The 21,392-nt window shown below is 34.0% G+C and overlaps 1 protein-coding gene across 2 annotated transcripts; it reads left to right on the top strand.

The window, feature by feature from the left end:
* Window positions 1–6,520: 6,520 nt before the first annotated feature.
* Window positions 6,521–12,306, top strand: LOC123660722 (protein drumstick). 2 transcript variants are annotated; one of them, XM_045595769.1, is made up of 2 exons: window positions 6,521–6,738; window positions 12,264–12,306. In XM_045595769.1, the coding sequence occupies exons 1-2, from the start codon at window positions 6,521–6,523 to the stop codon at window positions 12,304–12,306; spliced, it is 261 nt and encodes an 86-aa protein (XP_045451725.1). The 2 variants fall into 2 exon arrangements, with proteins under 2 accessions (XP_045451725.1, XP_045451726.1); XM_045595770.1 differs by lacking the exon at window positions 12,264–12,306 and adding an exon at window positions 11,804–11,828.
* Window positions 12,307–21,392: the final 9,086 nt, after the last annotated feature.

Genomic DNA, 21,392 nt, shown 5'->3' with positions numbered 1-21,392 from the left:
TATCCCAGTCGGTTGCTAAGCTATTTCTGCAAAATGCAGGTTTCTCACGATGTTTGACAATACCTACCGTTTTAAGTGAAATTCAAAGACAAGTTCACGAACATTTTGTATCGATTGGTATATTCCAATTGATTGGACTATTCCGGCTATTTCACACCACTTACCTCTTTTGCTAACCAATTAGAAATACTTATAGATAATTAATAGACAATACAGAAGTTATAAAAGATTTTTTTAAGCCCTTACTATATCAACGAATACCTATATTTTGAAGAAGAAAATACGTTTTTGAAATTGTAATACAAATGCATCTTCTTCTTATTTCCCGTTTTTATCATTTTATTGTTGTGCTCGCAATTTTTCGTTTAACATACTTACGTGATCCATTTATAAGAACTACAGTTTGATATAAATATTAAGAATTTTAAACCTTATTAGGTACATGTGTAATCCTTTATTAATTCGAATATTGTTTCATGATTCCAGACTTTCAATGGTACCAAAATAATCCTTATCAGGTAACCACGAAAAATACAGTCGCTCACACAATTTAAACACCCATGCATCTACCGATGCGTGGAATGGACATAACTTTTCATTACTAATTTAATTCGTATTTTAAACGCAATTTTAATGTTCATTTCGAATTGCCACCATAACAGGGATCATCAACCATTACTAAAGATTTATTCATAACGAAACCACATCAAGGTAAATTATAAGAGCATGATTCAGCTCATGCCGAGCATTTTATACTCATAACTTAAAGGACAAGCCAACAATTGCATTCCGTCCCTTTCTCTATTTCGTCGATTTTAATCAGTGGGAAAGAGATGAATTACTCATTGTTCGTAAAAATGTCAAACAGAATGATAAACATAATTTCGTGTTGAAATACAGAGACACGAGTTGAACAATATGGAATTAATGTTTTTTGTTCGGTCTCGATTCATCGCTTCGCTTTGCCGATGCGATTATTAATGCATTATATTTATAACTGTTTGCATCTTATAATATAACAAGAAAATTAGATTACATATAATTATTTAACAATTAGGTAAGTAATAATATTATATAAAACGTAAAACATTATAATGTGATAATAACTATATAAGAATAATAATTTCAATTAATTCATATAAATATACTTAAAAATAACCGTAGCCCAATGATGGTTATGATCCCTGAACGTGTTTTAATAGTTTATAACAAAACGCATACATAAAAATCATTGACAATTGCACAAATAGGAATATTCCATGAAAGAGACGCCGAAAGCCAGACCACGAAAGGCCTCACGCTGACTCGCGCAGCTCTTGAAAGACACAATGCACACAAAGGCGGTAATAGACCGCATTAGATGCGATGCATTGACACAATAACTTGATAAATACTGCTTTTGAAATAGTCCTTATTGTTACTTTTGCTCATCTAGAACTTTAACTTTTAAAATATTAAATCGCCTTAATAATTAGCTATAGGACCTTTTTATTAAGTCATACAAGAATTTTTACTTATTTGAATTTGTTCTATTACGAAAAAAGTTTCTATTTTGTCTCATTAAGTACCTATCTAATAAGTTTATGTATGTTAAAATACGTCATTGGTTAGTTTTCCCTGTCTTAGAAAGTTCCTTTTGGAATAGGATATCCTATTTATCGAAAATAGTAAAAACTTTAGGATGTGACTTCTAAGACCGTAGAGGAAGAAGGCTAATTAGCATAAGTACATTATGTTTTAGTTTAGATTTGATTAAAACTGATTGGATTCAAACTTTAACGAATAATTTTCATCTTGGCAGGTTGCTTTCACGAGCAATTAGTAAAGTAAGTAATTATAGGAATTACTTAATAGTAAATAAAGTACTATAGAAATTTGCCACAAGTACCTAATTATTGTCACAATCATTTTATGTTCTTCTACTTTTTCTATTTGATTTGTCGTAAATAAAACAAAAACTAAAATAGGTAATTTATATGTAAAAAAATCGATGTTACGAAAAAAGGTATAGCCTATTTTTGTCCAAATCATGAATATACGTACTCAACCTTTTTTTAATTTTCCGAAGTAATAATAACTTGTATTAGTTATTTTTATTTCTTACTTAAAGAAAGGAACAGTACAAATTTAATCATGTAGGATTATTAGAGGTCATTCGTTTTTTTTTTGTAGCAATTAATGCCACATTGTTAAACGAATAAAAATCGAATTATCGTAATTATTAGCGAAACTGGCAACTAATAAAATATTTCTTTGACTTATGAATAGAGCGAAATTAGCTTCATATTAACGATTTCTCCTTAACATGCGAGTGATAAAATTTAATTACGATATTCATATGGAAAGGGCCATTACGTTTATGGCTTTGATCCTCGTTTTACTTGTTCAAGACTCAAACTTAAATGTTAAGATAGATCGCTTGATTTTATTGTCTGTTTACGTTCTTTACTAAATGTAAGAAATACATTACGTGTATTGTTGACTTTGAAGCTTAATGCCGTCTGCGGTTTCGTCCATGTAAGATTAACTAATTTACTAACGAGTATATCTTCTAAAAATTAGTTTTAAACTGTATTGTAAAACTATTTAACACCAACTAATAGGAACTTCACTTAGAATCTTAATAGGTAGTTATAATATTCACAGTCATAACTAATATACAAGAATCGATTTTTTATTATAGACATTTAATTTTCTAAGATTTGTTAAAATAGATCAAACGATACAATAGATCTTATTGTTTCATATGTCTGTCCATTGACGAGATTATTCCCGTGATTTCGTCCATTATTTTTCCTTACTAGAAAAAAGCATACTTTCAAAGATTCTGTTAGCTTACTATTCCAAATAATTTGTTGGTAATTGATATATCTACATTTTGAAATACGAGTAAAACTAATAATATTTATATTTGGAGTATTATAGGAGCTTTATAATAAAAAAATGTGATCATTTAACTGCAAAAGCAAAGTAATTTAATCAGACGATTAAAATATATTTACATACATACAATTCTAAGATTATACAAAAATATATGTAAAGCTGAACTGAATATCAATTTTTGTAATGTACAAAAATTGATATTCAGTAATTTTACTTGCTACTAAATTTTTATTGATTCATGAAATTCTGATGAGGAATGTTAATTGAAATTAATAAACTGTAAAAGAAGTAATGTCCCTTCTGTATTATGTTTCTATACAGACTGACAAACTTTCAAGTTTAACATTAGTATGAATCGTTTCATAACGAGCAGAGTATAGTTCAGTCGAAGCCATCCCGACTATGTTGCGAAATGTTTTTCGCAGTTCGATACTTATTCGTTTGCGGAATTTTGCGTAATTAACTTTAATGCGTCAGTTTTTGTTGTGATCATTAAGGTGTATTCTGTAGCCTGTATTTACAATGATTATATTGGTGCATTACGTACAATGTTTTTTAATGAGTTGCACGTACAAATTGTTTTTATGCGAATGATTTATAAAGAACATATATTAACAATATATTTGATCGTGTTTGCATTTACTATCAGCTTGAAATTTAGACAAAATATGCAAGTGTTGATTTAACTTTGTGCCGCTAACTAATAACTAATTTTGAATACTTATAGATATGACATATAAATCTATTAAGCCTTCTGATTTATTAACTAATCTATACAAAAATTTAAAGAAACAATATGTCACTGCGTGCTCCTTTCACTGCTCATAATTAATGAACACGTTGACTCAAAGCTCAAACGCTAACCACAATTTCTCTTAATGTGACACATAACCGTGTAACACTGTGACGAATCATGTGTAACGAAAATATTTAAAGGACAATAAACATAATTTTGCAAAAAAAAAAACCGAACTTCAATTAGCTTAAAAATATTTTTGAAGTTTATATTTACGTAGATTTTTTTTCCAAGTCGTTTTTTTTAGCCAACCATACAAAAATGGACTACCCCGGTATCGCAGTTTGTAGTGGCCCTGCTTTCTGTTCCGTGGGTTGCGGGTTCGATTCCCGCCTGAGTCTGGGTGTAATATGTATATTTATATATGTATTATTTCTATGTATATTTGTCAAAAAAATATATATATATAACAGTCGGCTGTTACCTATAATACTAGCATTAAGTTGCTTACCCTAGAACAGACGACCGTGTGTGTATGTTAGAAAAAATAATAATTGCACTATGTGAAATATGTGTAATAGCATGGAATTTTACAAAGACCCGTGACGAATTATTTCATTGAATTAATTTGTCACGGGTTATTGCAAAAATCATTTAAGACGATTTACGTTTTAATTAAGGCACCTATCGCAAGCGCTTCTACGTAACCGCGGGTCAGTAGTTCAAGACGTAATTTATGAATCATAAATACATAGAATGTTCGCCAATAACTAAAGGTGTGCTATAATATCTGAATCATACGTAGATCCGCGTCGCTAAAACAAACGAATTGACACGGATAGATGTTGTCTGGATAAGACAATCGTTCCGACCGCAAAGATCGCCAATAAGTCATAACTTCTAGAAAACAATATTCCTTCATTTTTTTACGTATTCTTTATAAGATATTCGTATTTAACTGTTATGACTCATTTGACAAAATTTGTTGGGCTTTGTTTTTTTTGTTTCGGTGAAGATCAAATGTTTTTTTCTTACGGAAAATTTTGTATAGGTAAGGAAGTAAAGGAGTGAAGATAATAATATTATTTTTAAGTCATCTGTTTAAATAGGATACGAACAATAAAAACTTTAAGATACATTATACTCAAATAACAAATACAGGGTTTTACGACCTTAATGTTCGTTTTAAAGTGAGCTTAGCAGAAGAAGTAACCGCTATTTGTGAACATAGAATGACGATAATTTCTTTAAGATGAGCAGTAAATTTGAGATAAACTCGAGACCATCTCTCATACCATAAGAGGCATTTATTTTGCTACTAAAGAGGAAACTTCGTGACTATCAGATGTTTATCAAAAAGTACCGGCGCAGAAGACTCTAACCCTAAATGGTAGCTAAGTATGTCGAAATATATAATACGTAGCTTCTTTCGCTTGCCATCTTTTCGTGATTCCACAAGTAATATTAAATTCTTATCGTACAAAATGGTAAAAAACTGCGCACTATAGTCATTCTCGGACTTCACATTAAAAAATATACTTATGTGAACTAGAAACAATCGTTACAAACTTTGTAAAAAAAAAAGAAAAATTGTAATGTACTAGAAATCAAGAATCGAAAAGGTTTTATTACAAAGCTTTAAAATGTGTGGCTTTAATAAAATAACTAAAAGATACTTAGCGCTAATTTCGTGTTTACGGGAAATTAATAAAATATTTGAATGGTAATATAAGACGCCAAATGCGAACGGTAATTTAGCGGGTGCTTGCAAGCGCCGGTGCCGAAATAAGTAATATCGTGAGTGGAATGCACGCACGGTAGCGCCGCGAGCACCCGCGGCTTTCCCACCGTGCACCGCGACCGATGTACTGTACTGTAATCGGTACCATTTTAATGCTTGTTTCTGTAATTATCTTTAGTTTACGGAGATTAAATAGTGTTTGTAGGATAGCGAGAAACGATTAATTTTAGTATTCCTTACCAAGTTATAAACGCTGTTTTTGTGTGTACCATAAATAACTAAACGATGTGGTTGGTTGGTTGTTTTTGTAGCTCAGCTTGTTGAAAAAATAACAATAGGCCGTCCCGCATTCGGTGAAAGAGACACTGGGCGTTAAGAGGTACATAGTGATGAATAATTTTCTCTATGCACCAGCCACCTACCGTCCCGCTACCTGTTCATTGAGGCGAGCGCACGTGGTGGGGGTTACGCGCCTTCCGCGTAATGTTATCAGTAGTTCCGCACCCTCGCCAGCTCAGTTGCCAAACGCACCCGGTCTACGTCGCACGTCTACTGTGTCACTTCTTGTCAACTTAACTCTGTGTCATTTTTAAAGTTTTATTCTCGAGATTAGGAACGAGCCTCACTCCCTGTGCTATTAAGTCACGTTACAGTAAAAGTGTAAATTGCCAGGTTTATTTCATAATTTAAGGTGCGTATAATTAGACATTATGTTTAAATATTTATACGTTAATTGTTATTGCCATTAGAGTCTCGATTATGTTTATTACTTATTTATTTTACACTTATTATGTTTATTACGGAACTTTTGTAAACGTAAATAATTTTTTCGTCGATATTAATTATAATAGTTAATATTACACAACCGACTTTAAATCTAGATTAACGAAATGTCATATCATACATAACAATTTAATTTTTAAACAAATAGCTTAGTACATTTATACACGCGCTCCGCTACATCTATATTACTCCCTTAAACAAATACGGAGTTAAAACAAATGAATTTATGACTTTTATCTCAACCATGTGTTAGGTAATATTGAACTCTATTACGATGTCTAAAGTTTCATATTTGTTTGATGAATGTGTCTGATAAGCTATCGTTGTCACCCAGGCGCCGAAGCCCCGCCCGTAGCGAGCATCATAGATCAGACAAAATGTTCGCCGTGATGCAAATCGACGAGGATCACACCAGGGATTTTAGGCGTAAACTGCGCCCAAAGTGCGAGTTCGTCTGCAAGTATTGCCAACGTCGGTTCACCAAGTCCTACAACCTGATGATACACGAGCGCACCCATAAAAGCCCCGAGCTGTCTTTCAGCTGCGAGGTTTGCGGCAAGAGTTTCAAAAGGCAGGATAATTTGCGTCAGCACAGGTCAGTTGATTTTCTTTATATGCACTTATTATACTAAATTACTTACTTAATATTAGTAGAAATATAGTATAACGGGTTAAAATATCTTAAAGCATAATTATATTTTGTATATTTCATACAAATATATTTTGATCACAACATTTTACTTCAAAAATTAAGTTAAAAATATATAATTTGCAGGTAAAATGATATTTTTCTTTGAGTAATTATAATTGTATGTATTTTCCATTGTTTTTTTTTTTTTATAAAATATCACACAATACTAAACGTAAATAACAGATTGTACGAGTAGGTTAACTATAATCAGCTGGTTTATATTAGTAATGACATTCTTGCAGTAAATTTGTAAGAACTAATTTTTTAAATGCTTTTTCAATGAGTGGGTTAATTTTTTGTTATTATATTTAAAACATATTATTTATATCATTTAAATTGCTGAGCGTTAAAATATGCCGTATAAATTTTGAACATAGAGATGACATGAAAAGTCGAAAGCCCTAATAATATTTTTAAGAGAAAAATCGTTTGACCGTGTTTCTCACGTATGTATGTGTTATAATGTAAACATCGTTTAGTTAAAAACCCAGAGTATACATTGATTTATTAAACCCTTCGGACCTTTTTTTTGTCAACTCATTATTACGCATCATTGTGTGAATTCGTGTAAAAGTTAAAAAACAAATTGTATTTTAAAAGAGGTCGAATTTCGGCCCTTTTTACGTAATAGACATTTTATATGGCCTACATACTCTGTGGTCGCAACACCACGGGATGCAAGGCCGCGGCTACACTTGTCGTTAACTATTAGGGTCTAGTTTGTCAGACGTGCAATGAGCCGTCCTTGTGTCCTATACTGAGATGTCAGGCGTCAGTTCCTACTGTTACTAATACCGCACTGACCAATATGTGATTAGATGATGAAAACATTTAGCGCTGTATCTCGAACATTTATAAAATATAATAAAAAAAAAAAAAAATTGAAATTAGAATTTAACAAATTGTTTTTCGTTGTTAATTAAAATGTTCGTTTTCGGAAGTATAAATTCTTTTTATGAATATTTTTAAAGGCAGGATTAAACAGATAAATTATAAATATTAGTTACATAATTAATTTATCTGCAATCATAAGCGATTCAGGCAATGCATTTGACTGTTTGTACTTATTTACACTAATGCTTTTAGAACACAATGCAATTTATTATTTACATGCAATGTCGATTACTGACGGACGTAAAAACCGGGACTATAAAACTTATGCTTAGCATTATCAGTCATATTGAGTTCGTTAAACTTGTGACATAAGGGTGCGTTTACAAGCGTGTCGCGGCGACGGGCGACACTGTCCCAATTAGTGGAGACGTGTTTACACAGCGGAGAGTGTTGTCACTCTCGCCCACAAATAATATTTAACATACAATGTAGTGGTAGCGACAAGCTGACAGGGTCACAGTGCAAATCGATGTTATAGATCTTCTTAACGTTTTTGTAATTAGCTGTAAGAAGATTCATATTACTAATCTATGTTCACTTACACAAAATCTTTGAAATCCTTTTTGACAAATAAAATACAATAAGTTGTATGGAATAGCTGTGCCTAATTTCTGATACTTTAGTATGACTGTAAAATCTATGTGTTATTTTGAATCTCCAACTATCTATATTCCAAGTTTTATTACAACCAACTCAGTGGTTTTTCGTGAAAGGATAATAAAAACCCATCTATCCATCCTCACTTATTTATGATAGTAGTAGGATTTTGCTATTTTGTGAACCAGGCTGGAACGCTGAGTAAATCACAGAAAGTAATCTAAGGTAGGTAGGTACATTGAAATTCGATCGTTCTGCAATAAATAGGACAATATACGCGTATATCGGGTTCCGTGTGAAAACCGAGGCCCGTATCCGCTACCGAGATCGTCGATAGATCGCTCACGATGCGAGTCGTGAGCTCGTGACGAGACCGTGTGTTAACGGTGCTTAATAGCCCCTAATGCTTCCGAAACTGTGCGAACGCGGTAGCCCCACACGTGAACGTATAATTTGCAGTTGCCGTACAAGGAACAGTGTGCACGCCGCTTAACCTGCGAACCCGAATCGCGATGGTTAAACGATGGTGCCTATTTGGTGGTACGGTAAACGGGAATAAGACGTGGATATACCCTAGACAATAATGGTGAATAGCTTTACGTTGCTATAACTGTACCTGATGAAGCGTACTTCCGAAGAGTTCAATTCGTACAAGATGTTTAGTAAAAATGTAACGAGACACGTTGCAACATTTCAGTTAATTGAAATAAATGTTATGTATAACAATCGGAGAAGAAGAGACTCTTACTCTCTCCTCTAGAGAGTTATAGACTGAATCAATCAATCAATACAGAATTTAATCATATTAGGATCACTTCGAATAGTATTAAATTTCATACGAAGCATTGTTTTAATTTCCTTATATTGGCAATCTCGCATACATTAAATAATTCACTAGTATTAAAACAAACCTATACTGAAGTACTGAGTATATGTGTACTAGACGTGGCAGGCTCGTGTGAATACATCCCAGAGACGTGAGCGCCGATGGCATCGGAGTACCGCTACTGATTATTTTACTAAATAAGTATGTAGCACTTGAGACCTGAAGGTTTACGCGGAAATATTAACTTCCGAGGTGGCCATGGATTATATCGAAGTTTCGCAATCCTATCGACAAATATTACAAATTCACACAAGTATAATCTCTCAAAATTTTCATTAAATTTTAAGAATGTCACATATCGATAAACGAAATTGTCTTAAAAGGCATTCACTCGCATAAATTCCATTAAAGCGACATCTTACTTAGAAATGTAAATAGTGACATTTATGCAAACTTAATTAAACGAACATCTGAACTATAATTTATCGATGGTTCGAATCCAGAAATCGTAATTAAGGCTAGCCTTTGACGTATCGATAACAAAGGGTCCTGGCTTAATTACGATTCGAAATCGAGAGATGCTCTACTGAGTTAGCGGAGTGGGTCATCGGTGCGATCGACTAGATAGCTCTGTTGCATTTTCGTTTATGTTATTTTATAGGTATTTTAATGTCCATTACATTAAACATTTTCGACGTTAAATGTAACAAATACGTTATATAAATTACAAATGAATTTCAAAAATTTAACAAAATCTATTCAAAATTATAATTTTTTTTTAAATATTTGTGCGGCTTTTCCATTGATGTATTTCATTAGACCATTATTTTTTTTAACAAACTTAATTTGTTGTTTTCTATAAATACATATATATTTATTTACTTGTTAAATATAATTTAGAATACTAAAGAAGATTCGTTTTCAATTCAAATTACATTGAATGTATTGTAATGCATTACGATTTAAAGCAGCTGGTCGCTAGCATAATTGTAGACGATTGTTCGCGTTCGAGGTGGCAACGCTAATTAGCCGAGCTCGGAATATCGCTCACTATACGGGACGATCGTATTCTATACTCTTATTTTATCTTCGTTACTTTTTAAATTACATCGATCATTAGCGTGGATAACATAAAGATTGCAATCATATCTTTTATGACATAAATGTGTGAGGATTGTTAAACACATTAATTGCAAGTCAGTTGTCATAATGCTTGATGTTTATTGTGTAGTAGTAATATTGTCGGTTGATATTGTGTGTATAGATTGTTTTGATGATGTTTTTTGTTGTTTATTGTGTAGTAGTAATATTGTCGGTTGTTATGTGTGTATAGATTTCTGTAGGAATAATTTCGTGCAATAAACTAAGGTTTTAGTGAAGTATTTAGTAATCACGCTGTATAAAGAAACAAAACACTTGGTTCCCACAGCCACACATACGGGGTGTTCACGAACTAACCCGGTGTTGTATCGCGCGGAAGTATAAGAGCCGCCTGTCACCTACGCCCTTTAACTGTTGCCGTGTCGAGATTCGGCGAGAACGATCGTTGTTACGATTACGTAAATTGCACTATCGAATGCGACTTGAATAGTTCAACACAGTACAGTCTACCGTACAAAGCGTGTACTCTGTTCTGAGTTTTAAAAACTAAGTAACTTACGTCGCTCGTGGTATATCGTTTTCTCAGTACGTTAGCCATTTCGTTGTAACAATTGGTGCGCAGTCTGTTAAAATTAAAGGTTATAAATATAAAATACATTTAACGATACTATATTAATTTTGTTATACAAAATATTAACTACAAGCCACTCTTGAACTCATATAAAAAAAAAAGTTTATATTATTTCACACCACCTCGTACGTACGTACTCGTACGGTAAAGGAGTAAACACATTATTATTTTTATCAGGCTATTTTTAGGTATTAAAAATTTAAAGTATGGGGATATATTTTTTTGAAACAATGATCATTTTTAAAATATGGTAGCAATGTAACAATTCGTGAAAAGATTATTTGTTCTTTTCTCTTTTTTTTTCAGTCTTTAAATATTTCCGATTAAAGTTTGCTTTTGTATGATCGCTAGTAAAAGAAGTGCATAAAACCAAACAGGTGCTGTAATGTTTTTCATTGTTTCTGCTTAGTCATTGAAATATACAGGAATAAGACATTAAAAAGGGATTTAATTTTTACACTTCTTTGTTAATACAGGTACAAAAGGATACTTTTGTATGTTTTTGTTTTCGGTGTCCCGGTAACGGTGTATAGTCTTAAGGTAAATGAACTAACAATAAATTGGCACTTGATTGTATAGGGATTAAGGAAGCGCTATTTTGAAAATGCACAGTCATGTAGAAACTAATGGTTTTTGTATTATACGGTGTTAAGTTTATGTAAAAAAATATTTGTTTAAGAATTGTATTTTTGGAATTTGAAAGTTGTTCGTGAATTCAAAAGTAAAGTTTTTATGTATAATATAGACAATAATTACGCATAAAGTCCATTGTTAAATAAATTCTTCATTATTCTATTTATAAATTGCAGATTTTACATTTGAATTCCGCGATAATTGTCAAACATCTGTCGACGAAATATTTCTAAGATTTTAACACAAATATAACATTGTTGTTAATAATTTTTTTCCGATTGTTGTAGATGTAGTCAATGCTTGTGGCGGTGAAGGTGATGGAGATAGCACGATCCAACAACAGCGGTCTCTCTTACACAATAGAGTAAGGTTCTACACGTTACTAATTCATGTCTATACATATAAAACGGTTAAGTTTGGTTAACGTAATTAACAAATGTTAACCAATATTAACTTTGACATTTTTGATAAATGTTAATATCGAACTTTTATATGTAACCAAGATCATGTTCCTGAAATAGTTTCGTTGAATACAGAGATGACCGCTTTGATTAATTCATACAAATGAAAATGTACTTAACAATTTAACGATCGTGCTAATATTAAAAGTCCACAAGCATACCAATTGATTTTAACGTTGGGTTTTATTTGTGGCGTTGATTTAACTTGGACTAACAATTAATTATTTGGAAAAAAAAAATGGTGATTTGCATTTTAAATGTACTAACTTTTAACAATTTGTTACAGAGATATACACTACAATTCCAATAAGGAGACCATACGATGGTGATACAAACATTGATCACTGGAACACCATAGCGATCACAAAACATATGGGATTTATGTGTATTAATTCTTCTATTGTTGACACCAGAATGGGACAATGCAATGTTTTATTTAAGTAAGATTGTGTAAATTAACCCTGCTGTCCAGAAGCACCGCTGTTACCGATACTGAATTAGTATCATTGTTAACATCAATCATTTAAATGATATTTAGTCTTAACCCTTAAAATTGTGATTTAAAAGATTTAATGTACATTTTTTACATTTCTTTTTAAACTATAAGGTGCTACTGGACAACAGGCAGTTAGAACTGTTTGTATGTCCATATATTTAATCATTTTACTGTTGATATAATGTCTTTTGAGATAATATATTACAAAATATATTATTCTTGTATGAGATTATTTCAACAATGATATAATACGGTTATAATTAATATTTTTACAATTAGATCAATTTTGTCAAAATTTTCTAGCATTCTGGTGATTTGTACATAGTAATTTATTAGAATATAAGTGACGTTAGCATCTACACGGCTTTGCTGCTTTACTATTTTATATGTAAAATAATATTTATGTGCTATTTAAATATCGATTTTAATATAATCTTCTACGTAGGACGTAACTAATATTTGAATGAAATTTTAATAATATGTTTGAAATATATAAAAATGTAAACAAATTCACCTAGTATTAACCGGTAATACCTACTTAACTTCCAAAACGTATTTATAAGTCGTTCATTTGTGTAACTTTTTATATAGCACTTCCTGACGGTAACCTATGTACATTGTAAGGGTTGTTCCTAATGCTTAGAAATATCTACTTGTTTCAATTTAATTCTAGCTTGGATTGGCCTTAAAATGTGCTTTCGGACAGAATATTTGAAATATTTTCAAATTTCCCGTGAAGTTTGAATATAATTTAAAATGCTAGTTTTGTTCGAAAGATCGTAAAATTTAGAATTAAATGATTAAATACAGTAATAGTCTTAAGATAATATGTTATTTTTTATTCTATCTTAAATATTTACTTCAATCGTGACTGTAGCGATTGATAATAATACTAAATTATTATTTGTCACGTTTTATACTTATCTAAGTATACCATCGGAGCTAATGTATAACACACTGAACAGTTTCTTCCATTTATTTTAATCAACTATTATTATTAATTCTATAAAACTGCCATCGTTTCGCTTGGATAGCGAAATAGTAATGGAGAAGTTTTTAAATACAAGCTTTTTAATATGTCTTTACAAAATATATAAATACAGTTTATATATCTAATGTCATAAGACAATGGCTTCAACAATTATTATTCTATTACGTACATAATATCCTTGCAAGTTGTGAAAAATATTCCATGTGCCAATATGTGACAGAACACTGTCATTTAGCTGTATTTTATATAGATTAGTTGTAAAAATATATTTTGTTTTAATATTACGATGTATGTATTCCATTAAAATTTAGATTGATAGTAATAAAGATTGTATAATTATTACTTTTGTTTCATTTTGTCGTTTTTATTTCGTAATTTATTGTATACAATAAAATATTCTTTTATCATCACACCTACGTAAGTGTTTAAAGTTTTATTGTTGTTGCAGAAAACTTAAATGAGCAAAAAAAAAAGTATTACTATAAGCGATAAAAATAAACTTTGTCTCTTTGTCGTGGGATTTAATTTTACTTATATTGAATTTTATATATTCCTTATAGTGTTTCTTGAAATTAAAATATTATAATAAGGTAATTATACAATTTAGAACTCGTTAGATATAGGTTAAATTAACAGATGTATGAACATTATAAAGCAATTTAAAAAAACGAGTGTGTTTTAGACCACACGACTGAAGTAAAACTTTCTATCTTCACTAGCTTAAATCATCCCTCTCAACTTCCGTTCGCCTCGCCCGATCACACTTTTCGTAACACTCTCATCACGCATTCACCAGCTCACTCCCCAAGTCAAGCGTGCGTAAAGAAGTTTTACTTCAAAAAGTTAAGGTCAACTCAGAAAGACAAATGTCACGATCCATTCTTAATCGCTATAAAGGCATTGACTATTTTTGCACTGAACCGGTTTCTCCGCGTAACGCAGTGGCTATAGTGGCGTTAGTCATCGCCTGTCTGCAAGTAATCTAAAATCAGCTAGTATCGAACAATCTTGATACAAAGATATCGTCGAAATACATTATAGGAAGATTAAGTTTGTAGATATCGAATACACTTATTTATAATTACGGCGAGTTGGTGCAGTGGTCATAGCAATTGCTTGATAGACTTGCGGTTGCGAGTTCGATTTCAGGAATGATAAATATTTATTCAAGGCATACAGGACTGTACTCTTGACACATAATTCATTAGGTATAATTATACCAGTCTTAGCTCAAAAGTGCTCTAATCCGTATTACTTAAAACTAAATTAAAACTCAGTAGTATAAAGTTTTATACGAGCTTTGAAAATGTCAATACAACAACAACACAAATTATTTTCATTTAATCGAACACTTCAGCCTATTTCAGTCCACTGCTGGACATAGGCATCCACAAGTTGGAAAATAAAAAAAAAATGCGTGAAGTCATGCGTGCTGCCCCTAATCACCACCGCTGGGCAGGCGGGTTGGTGACCGAGTAGGTGTACTTACTACTACTTTCTCCAGAGTGCCCCCGTACTAGGGAGGTTTTTGGAGGCATACCTCTCCGATCGGAAAGTAAGCCTCGAAAATCGGTCGGGGTCTGGCGGTGAGTCAACTGCGGTGTCCCGCAGGGATCAGTGCTGGACCCGATCCTGTGAGACATCGGGTACGACTGGGTCCTGCGAAGCCGTCTCATCCCCGGAATGGGTGTCATCGCGAATGACGACCTCGTTTATTCCCCGGGACGAGACTACAAGGAGGCGGCGCGCCTGGCCGAGGTCAGACCCGACCTCCTGATCAGCCGCATAAAGAGTTTAGGGTTTCGTGTCAGAATTGACAAGACCGAGACCCTCCTCTTCCGCGGGACCGGACGGAAGGGACACCCACCAGGGGCTACTCTGCAGATCGGAGAGGGGTGGGTCAGGATGAGCCCCCAAATCAAATATCTGGGGATCATCCTTGGCGGAGGGTGGACCTTCGGCCCACATTACGCTATGGTGGGACCGAAGGTCGTGAAGGTGGCGAGTGCACTGGGCAGATTCCTCCCGAACCTCGGAGGACACAGCGCCGCCTGCAGGCTTCTATACTCCGGAGTCTGCCGGAGTATGGCGACGTACGGTGCCCCGGTTTGTGCGGATCGCCTTACTGCGAGGAATAATGTATGGTATATATGGTATATGGTGTAAGGTATCGTGGGCTGCAGCTACTGCTGTAGCCGGCGATTGAGAAGGTGGATGCGTCATAAGCGCAAACCCCTCACCTTCCGTCTGACGGTTCTCACTGGGTACGGCTGCTTTGGTGAATACTTGTGTCGAATGGCCCAAAGAGAGCTGACGACTGGATGTCACGATTGTTGCGTGGTAGTGGACTCGGCCCAGCACACCCTCGAGGTGTGCCCGAGATGGGCGGCGCTGCGTCGCGATCTGATGACAGTCCTCGGAGTGGACTCGTCACTGCCGAGCGTCATCACCGAAATGTTAATTATTGTAAATTATGACCGTGCTTACGCACTCGTTGGACAGTTATAAAGAAATACCTTGCCAGAATAGCTCGTATTAATCAATACATGGCAGAGTAAAATTAAAAGGCTATTATGTAATCACAGGTAGATTAATTTATGGGAGGTTAAATTTTTGTTATTTCTGACTCTTCCTTAATTCCGGTGCTGCGGAAAGTGTACTCATGCTCCGTTCTGCGACTATCACGCGTTATTTTCGAACAAATTTACGTAAAAACGATCTTTATTGCAAGATCAAAATACGATACGAACTGACCTTTAACGACTGACAAATATACACTTTTAAACAAAATAACGCGTCAGACATAATATTCTAATAAAATTAGTAACATTGCGTGCTAGAATATAGGTATAGAAATTCGAAAAATACCCAAAACCGAATCGGAGCACCCCACTGTCAACGTGGTCTTGGTCTGCCCTACCCCTACAGTGTTTTTTTTTAAGCCGGAGGCGCGGAGGCGTTATTCTTAGGTTAATTTTTTCGATTTAAAAATTGAATCTCAAAACTTCAACCACGATATCTCTGTAACAACGGGGTTTACACGAAAATAGTTGTCCGGGGGGGTGAAAAACCTACACTTCCTCCCACCCCACCCCCCTTTCCCCCAACCCCATAAATTTCTTGCCGGCGATGTACATAATTACCAGTTAAAAAAAGCTAGGATTATTTTCATGTGGAATGTGATCTTTAACACCTACATAATCGAATCGCTTATATAATTGAATCAATAATATTTTATCAACATTAGTGGACCAACTAATACTCGGTACTATTGCTCAAAGTTTTCAATACTTAGTCACTATAATAAAATTATCATTTGAACTATTGACTATTGAGAATATTTCCTTAGTAGCCGGTCAGTTCCAATAGTACCAACCCTGGTCTAGACAAACACTTAGGTGGATCGCGGGTGAGAGCGCGAAGCAATTTCGTTTGCCTTTGATACCTGGTATCTGCCAAAGCCACTTTTAGTTTAAATTCATATTTAGTCATTGCTTCTGTGTTGCGAGCATGCGTTGAGAAATTTTCAGCTTTTATAAAATTATGAAGGTCTGGCCCTCGCGGGCTCTTGGGCTACAATGCCAAACTTTGCAATAAAGTTGTAATATAACTTCACGCTGCTTCACTGCTGGCTTTCAAATACACAGGCCGAAGACGGTCAGCAGCGTCTTCGGTACGACAAAGACAGCCTTGCGGTTACCAACACACCTGCCCAGCGTGGTGACTATGGGACTTGTGGAAGCTTATGTCCAGCAGTGGACTATGACAGGCTGAAGTGATAGCTACGCGATTAAAATAATTCTATTTATATCTAACGTTTTTAGTGAAACATCCTTTTATTCAATAGAGGTCAATAAATTAAAGAGGTTTATATGACTTAACATACAAGTTGCTTATGACTCACACATATGTCATCATCCACAGACTTGAAAGATGCTTTTATGGTTTTATGTAATCATATTTTTTTTAATTACTTTCCCTTTCTTTGTAATACATTAAATACTTGCCAAAATTAACTTATTTTAAAATTTCATATAACTGTGTATAAAAATATTTACGTAAGCAAATTTATACTCCATCTTCTAATTTATGAAAAAAGTCGTAAGCAAATTTATACTCCATCTTCAAATTTATGAAAAAAAGCAAGTATGTACTCTTTAATGTATCAAAGTCGTAAAATGATTTTCTTTAAACTAGGATCTTGTCAAATAAGAAAAAAAAAAAAACCGTAAAACATGAAATTAACTCAACAGTAAATACACATTAAACGTGATAGACGTGAGTCATCCGTTTCGCAAAGATTTCATCTCAGATGGTATCGCTCCGGTACTACGGAAGCTTGAGCGGCGAGAAAGCTACATTTTTATAATGTAAGTCACATTCAGAAACTTCTCACGGCACAGTTCTACTGACGAGACTAGTTATCATAAACAATGATTAATTACATGCTTATTTAAGTTTTAGGGTTCCGTTTTGGTTTGCTACGAAACCCTTTTGTGTGATAGTTCAACTCGCACTTGGCCGACTTTTTACTAAAATACAGCTAAGTTAAAAATAGACGGAAACGGTGGGTTGTATTCAATGGTTATGTAATCAAGTCCTGGATAGTATTGCTAAGATTAAGCTAAAGCTAAATTTTGTTTTAAATACATTTTAAGAAAAATATTGTGAGAAAAATTGCACGTAGGTACCGAAAGAAGTTTGGAAACAAATATAGAAATATTTATTATTTGCGCTTATCATTTTGTCGATGGGTTACTATAAGACTTAGGACTGGCTTTACCGTTGGATTTAAGACATAAGGGTTTGTGGTATATATTTTTTTCATCATAAAACGCCATCTTATCTGTCAAATGTTATATTCAACAATGTGAAACCTAATTTGCATTTTACTAGTTTAGGTGACCACTAAACTAGTCCTTAGATCTTAAGGGCTTTTCTACCTTGCTACTGATAAAACATATCAGCAACTTATGTGAGACAACTTTTATCAGTAACTAGTGAAAAAAATCCCAGTTAATATATTAAATAATTCTTTATGCAAATAAATAAAATTGGAGTGTCTGTTTGTAATATTAAAATATACATGATACAGGCTGTATACATGGTACATTTACCAAAATAACATTTTTTACAATTTTCGTCTGTCTGTTTGTTCCGGCTAATCTCAGAAACGGCTGGACCGACTTTGACGGGACTTTTACTGGCAGATAGCTGATCCAACAAGGAGTAATTTAGTCTGCTTTTATTTTAGAAACTTATTTATTTTATAACGCTGCAAACTGAACAACATTTTTTTTAAATTCCACGCGGACGAAGTCGCGGGCACGGCTAGTATTATTGATATAATTATTGGTTGTATTTTAATATAAATGAAAATGAATTGCCTTAATATCTGTACGTACATAAGTTTCCCTATAACCTTTTTTTTTGTTCGTTATACACAGGACAAACTATATAAAAAATCGATATATTCAATAAATCGGCCATTTTGAAATAAAAATGTTTTGGGCTGACTAGTAGGTACCTTAAAAACAATTTACTCAGATATTTCGTGTCTCTCGATCGTGGACTGCCCACGATGCTATCGAAACAAACGAACACGCTAACTTTATATCGTACATTTCGCTCACGGCGCGTATCGACACAATACGCGGAAGAGCAGAAACGTGGTCTTAATATTAAATTATGTAATAAAATGATTTTGAAGTAATATTTGTTTATTTCCAGTTAAATTTCTTAGTTTTAATGTATTTTGATGATAAGATAAATTGAAACTCGATGAAACAAAAATGTGTCACAACAAAGAAATACATTACACAATATTTTATATTCTCGGTGAACTCGTGACGACGCGTTGGCGCAACGGTCACAACACTGGGTTGTTGCTGTTGCGCTGGCGGTTGCGGGTTCGATCTCCGCACATGACAAACATTTGTATTGGCCGTGGTCTGGGTGTACTTGTGGGTCTCCCCACCGTGCCTCGGAAAGCACGTTAAGTCGTTAGTCTCGGTTGTTATCATGTACACCTGATAGCGATCGTTACTCATAGTAGGGAATATATCCGCCAACCCGCATTGGAACAGCGTGGTGGATTAAGCTCTGATCCTTATCCTACAGGGGAAAAGAGGCCTGTGAAGCGTAATAAAATACAAGACTTTTTTTGTCTGTACTATGAATCAAAGTTTTATTTTACAGCATATTTTACTTGAATAAATCTTTTCAATGTTGGAAAAAATCATAAATACAGTAAATAGTTTGAAAGTTTACTTTATTTCTACGAGTATAATAGTAATGTTATTAAGCCCAAAGCCCAAAGATAATAAACTATACTGGACTTGTCAAGTGTGTCACAAATGTGATGACGTCTGGAGCAGAAGTGTAGAAGTGACAAACTCAGTGTCCTAGTACTCGGACGCGATCAGGAAATCTCATCTTATCCTGATCAGGTCCAGACCAATCATCTGTGTTACATGCCTTATCTAGTCCTGATCAGGCATGCCTGATCCGGTCCTTCTAAGGAAGACGAAAAAATTTCTACTCGGGTCCGGCACGCTGGACTCGCTAGAAATATCTAAGCATTTTTTGTGACTACATTGTATTAGATTAATCAAGGAAGTAGTAGTTTAATGTTATATTACCATTTATAAACAAAGATTACAAGATGACCAATAAGGGTTAGGATCGCCTTTACGACCAAAGTGGGCGAGTGTAGGTGTTAGCTTAATGAGAATAGTTCACACCAGCGTTAGAAGTTAAGTTTTGAATGTAGATAGTAAATAGTAGAGGATATTTGGTGTTGTACGAAATTTAATAGAAGAAACGTTATTTAAAGCCCGTTCGCGCAGTTGGAGTCTGAGTGTTCTATTTTTTTACATATGTCATCATCATCATTACAGCCTAAACAGTCCACTGCTGGACATAGGCCTCCACAAGTTTACGCCAAAAATAACGTGAACTCATGTGTTTTGCCCATAGTCACCACGCTGGGCAGGCGGGTTGGTGACCGCAGTACTGGCTTTGTCGCACCGAAGACGCTGCTGCCCGTCTTCGGCCTATGTATTTCAAAGCCAGCAGTTGGATGGTTATCCCGCCACCGGTCGGCTTCTTAAGTTCCAATGTGGTTGTGGAACCTTGTTATCCCTTAGTCGCCTCTTACGACACCCACGGGAAGAGAGGGGGTGGCTAAATTCTTTAGTGCCGTAGCCACACAGCACGTATACATTATTATATTTACATATGTATTATATATTTTTACTAAAAATATCAATTCATATATCAATCTACTAAAACTCAGGTACTAAATGTCTGCTTTAACTAGCATTTACTGCAATTGAGATTTATTCGAATGATGGCCCTTATAGTACCTAAGTAGTTTAACTGGATCATATGAAAAATTTTCATGAATTTGTTTATACAGTTTACCGCCGATATAAACTTTTAGGTAATCTAAACAGTTTTGTACTTTGAGTAAAAGTTTCATTGATTTTGCTATATATATAGGTCCACAATTTGGATTAGAGTTGACTTCACCAACCCGTCTCTTATCAAACTTGTGTGTGTGTGATGTGTTTACTTACGGTTTTCATCCCGATATTACCCGAGACATTGCTGAAATTAAGGCGTTTGGTTAACATGATTTAATAAATAAATATATAAAACTTTTCGAGGATTCGTCAGGTTTCATTTAAATCCATTTCTTATGTAGCTGCATATTAAATGCAAATTAGTGATTACTACTGTATCGAAGAAATCGAAGTAAGCGTCGTTACATAACATGATCTATGTTTTAGAAAATCTCACGGTGTTTACCAATTGAACTCTTTGAGACCACGTCGAACACCGACAAATTAGTTACGAGACATAAATTCATAAGTTGGTTATTTGTATTCGAAAAAAAGGTTTATTACATAAAAACCAATACTTCC

Source organism: Melitaea cinxia, chromosome 15 (genome assembly GCF_905220565.1).
Source record: "Melitaea cinxia chromosome 15, ilMelCinx1.1, whole genome shotgun sequence".
In the NCBI taxonomy this organism is placed as follows: domain Eukaryota; kingdom Metazoa; phylum Arthropoda; class Insecta; order Lepidoptera; family Nymphalidae; genus Melitaea; species Melitaea cinxia.
This window is presented reverse-complemented; position numbering and strand designations above follow the sequence as displayed.

Coding starts and splice junctions, on each gene's coding strand:
- LOC123660722 (XM_045595769.1), top strand. CDS start 6,521: ATGTTCGCCGTGATGCAAATCGACGAGGATCACACCAGGGATTTTAGG. Junction 6,739..12,263: donor GATAATTTGCGTCAGCACAG/GTCAGTTGATTT, acceptor AATTTGTTACAG/AGATATACACTACAATTCCA.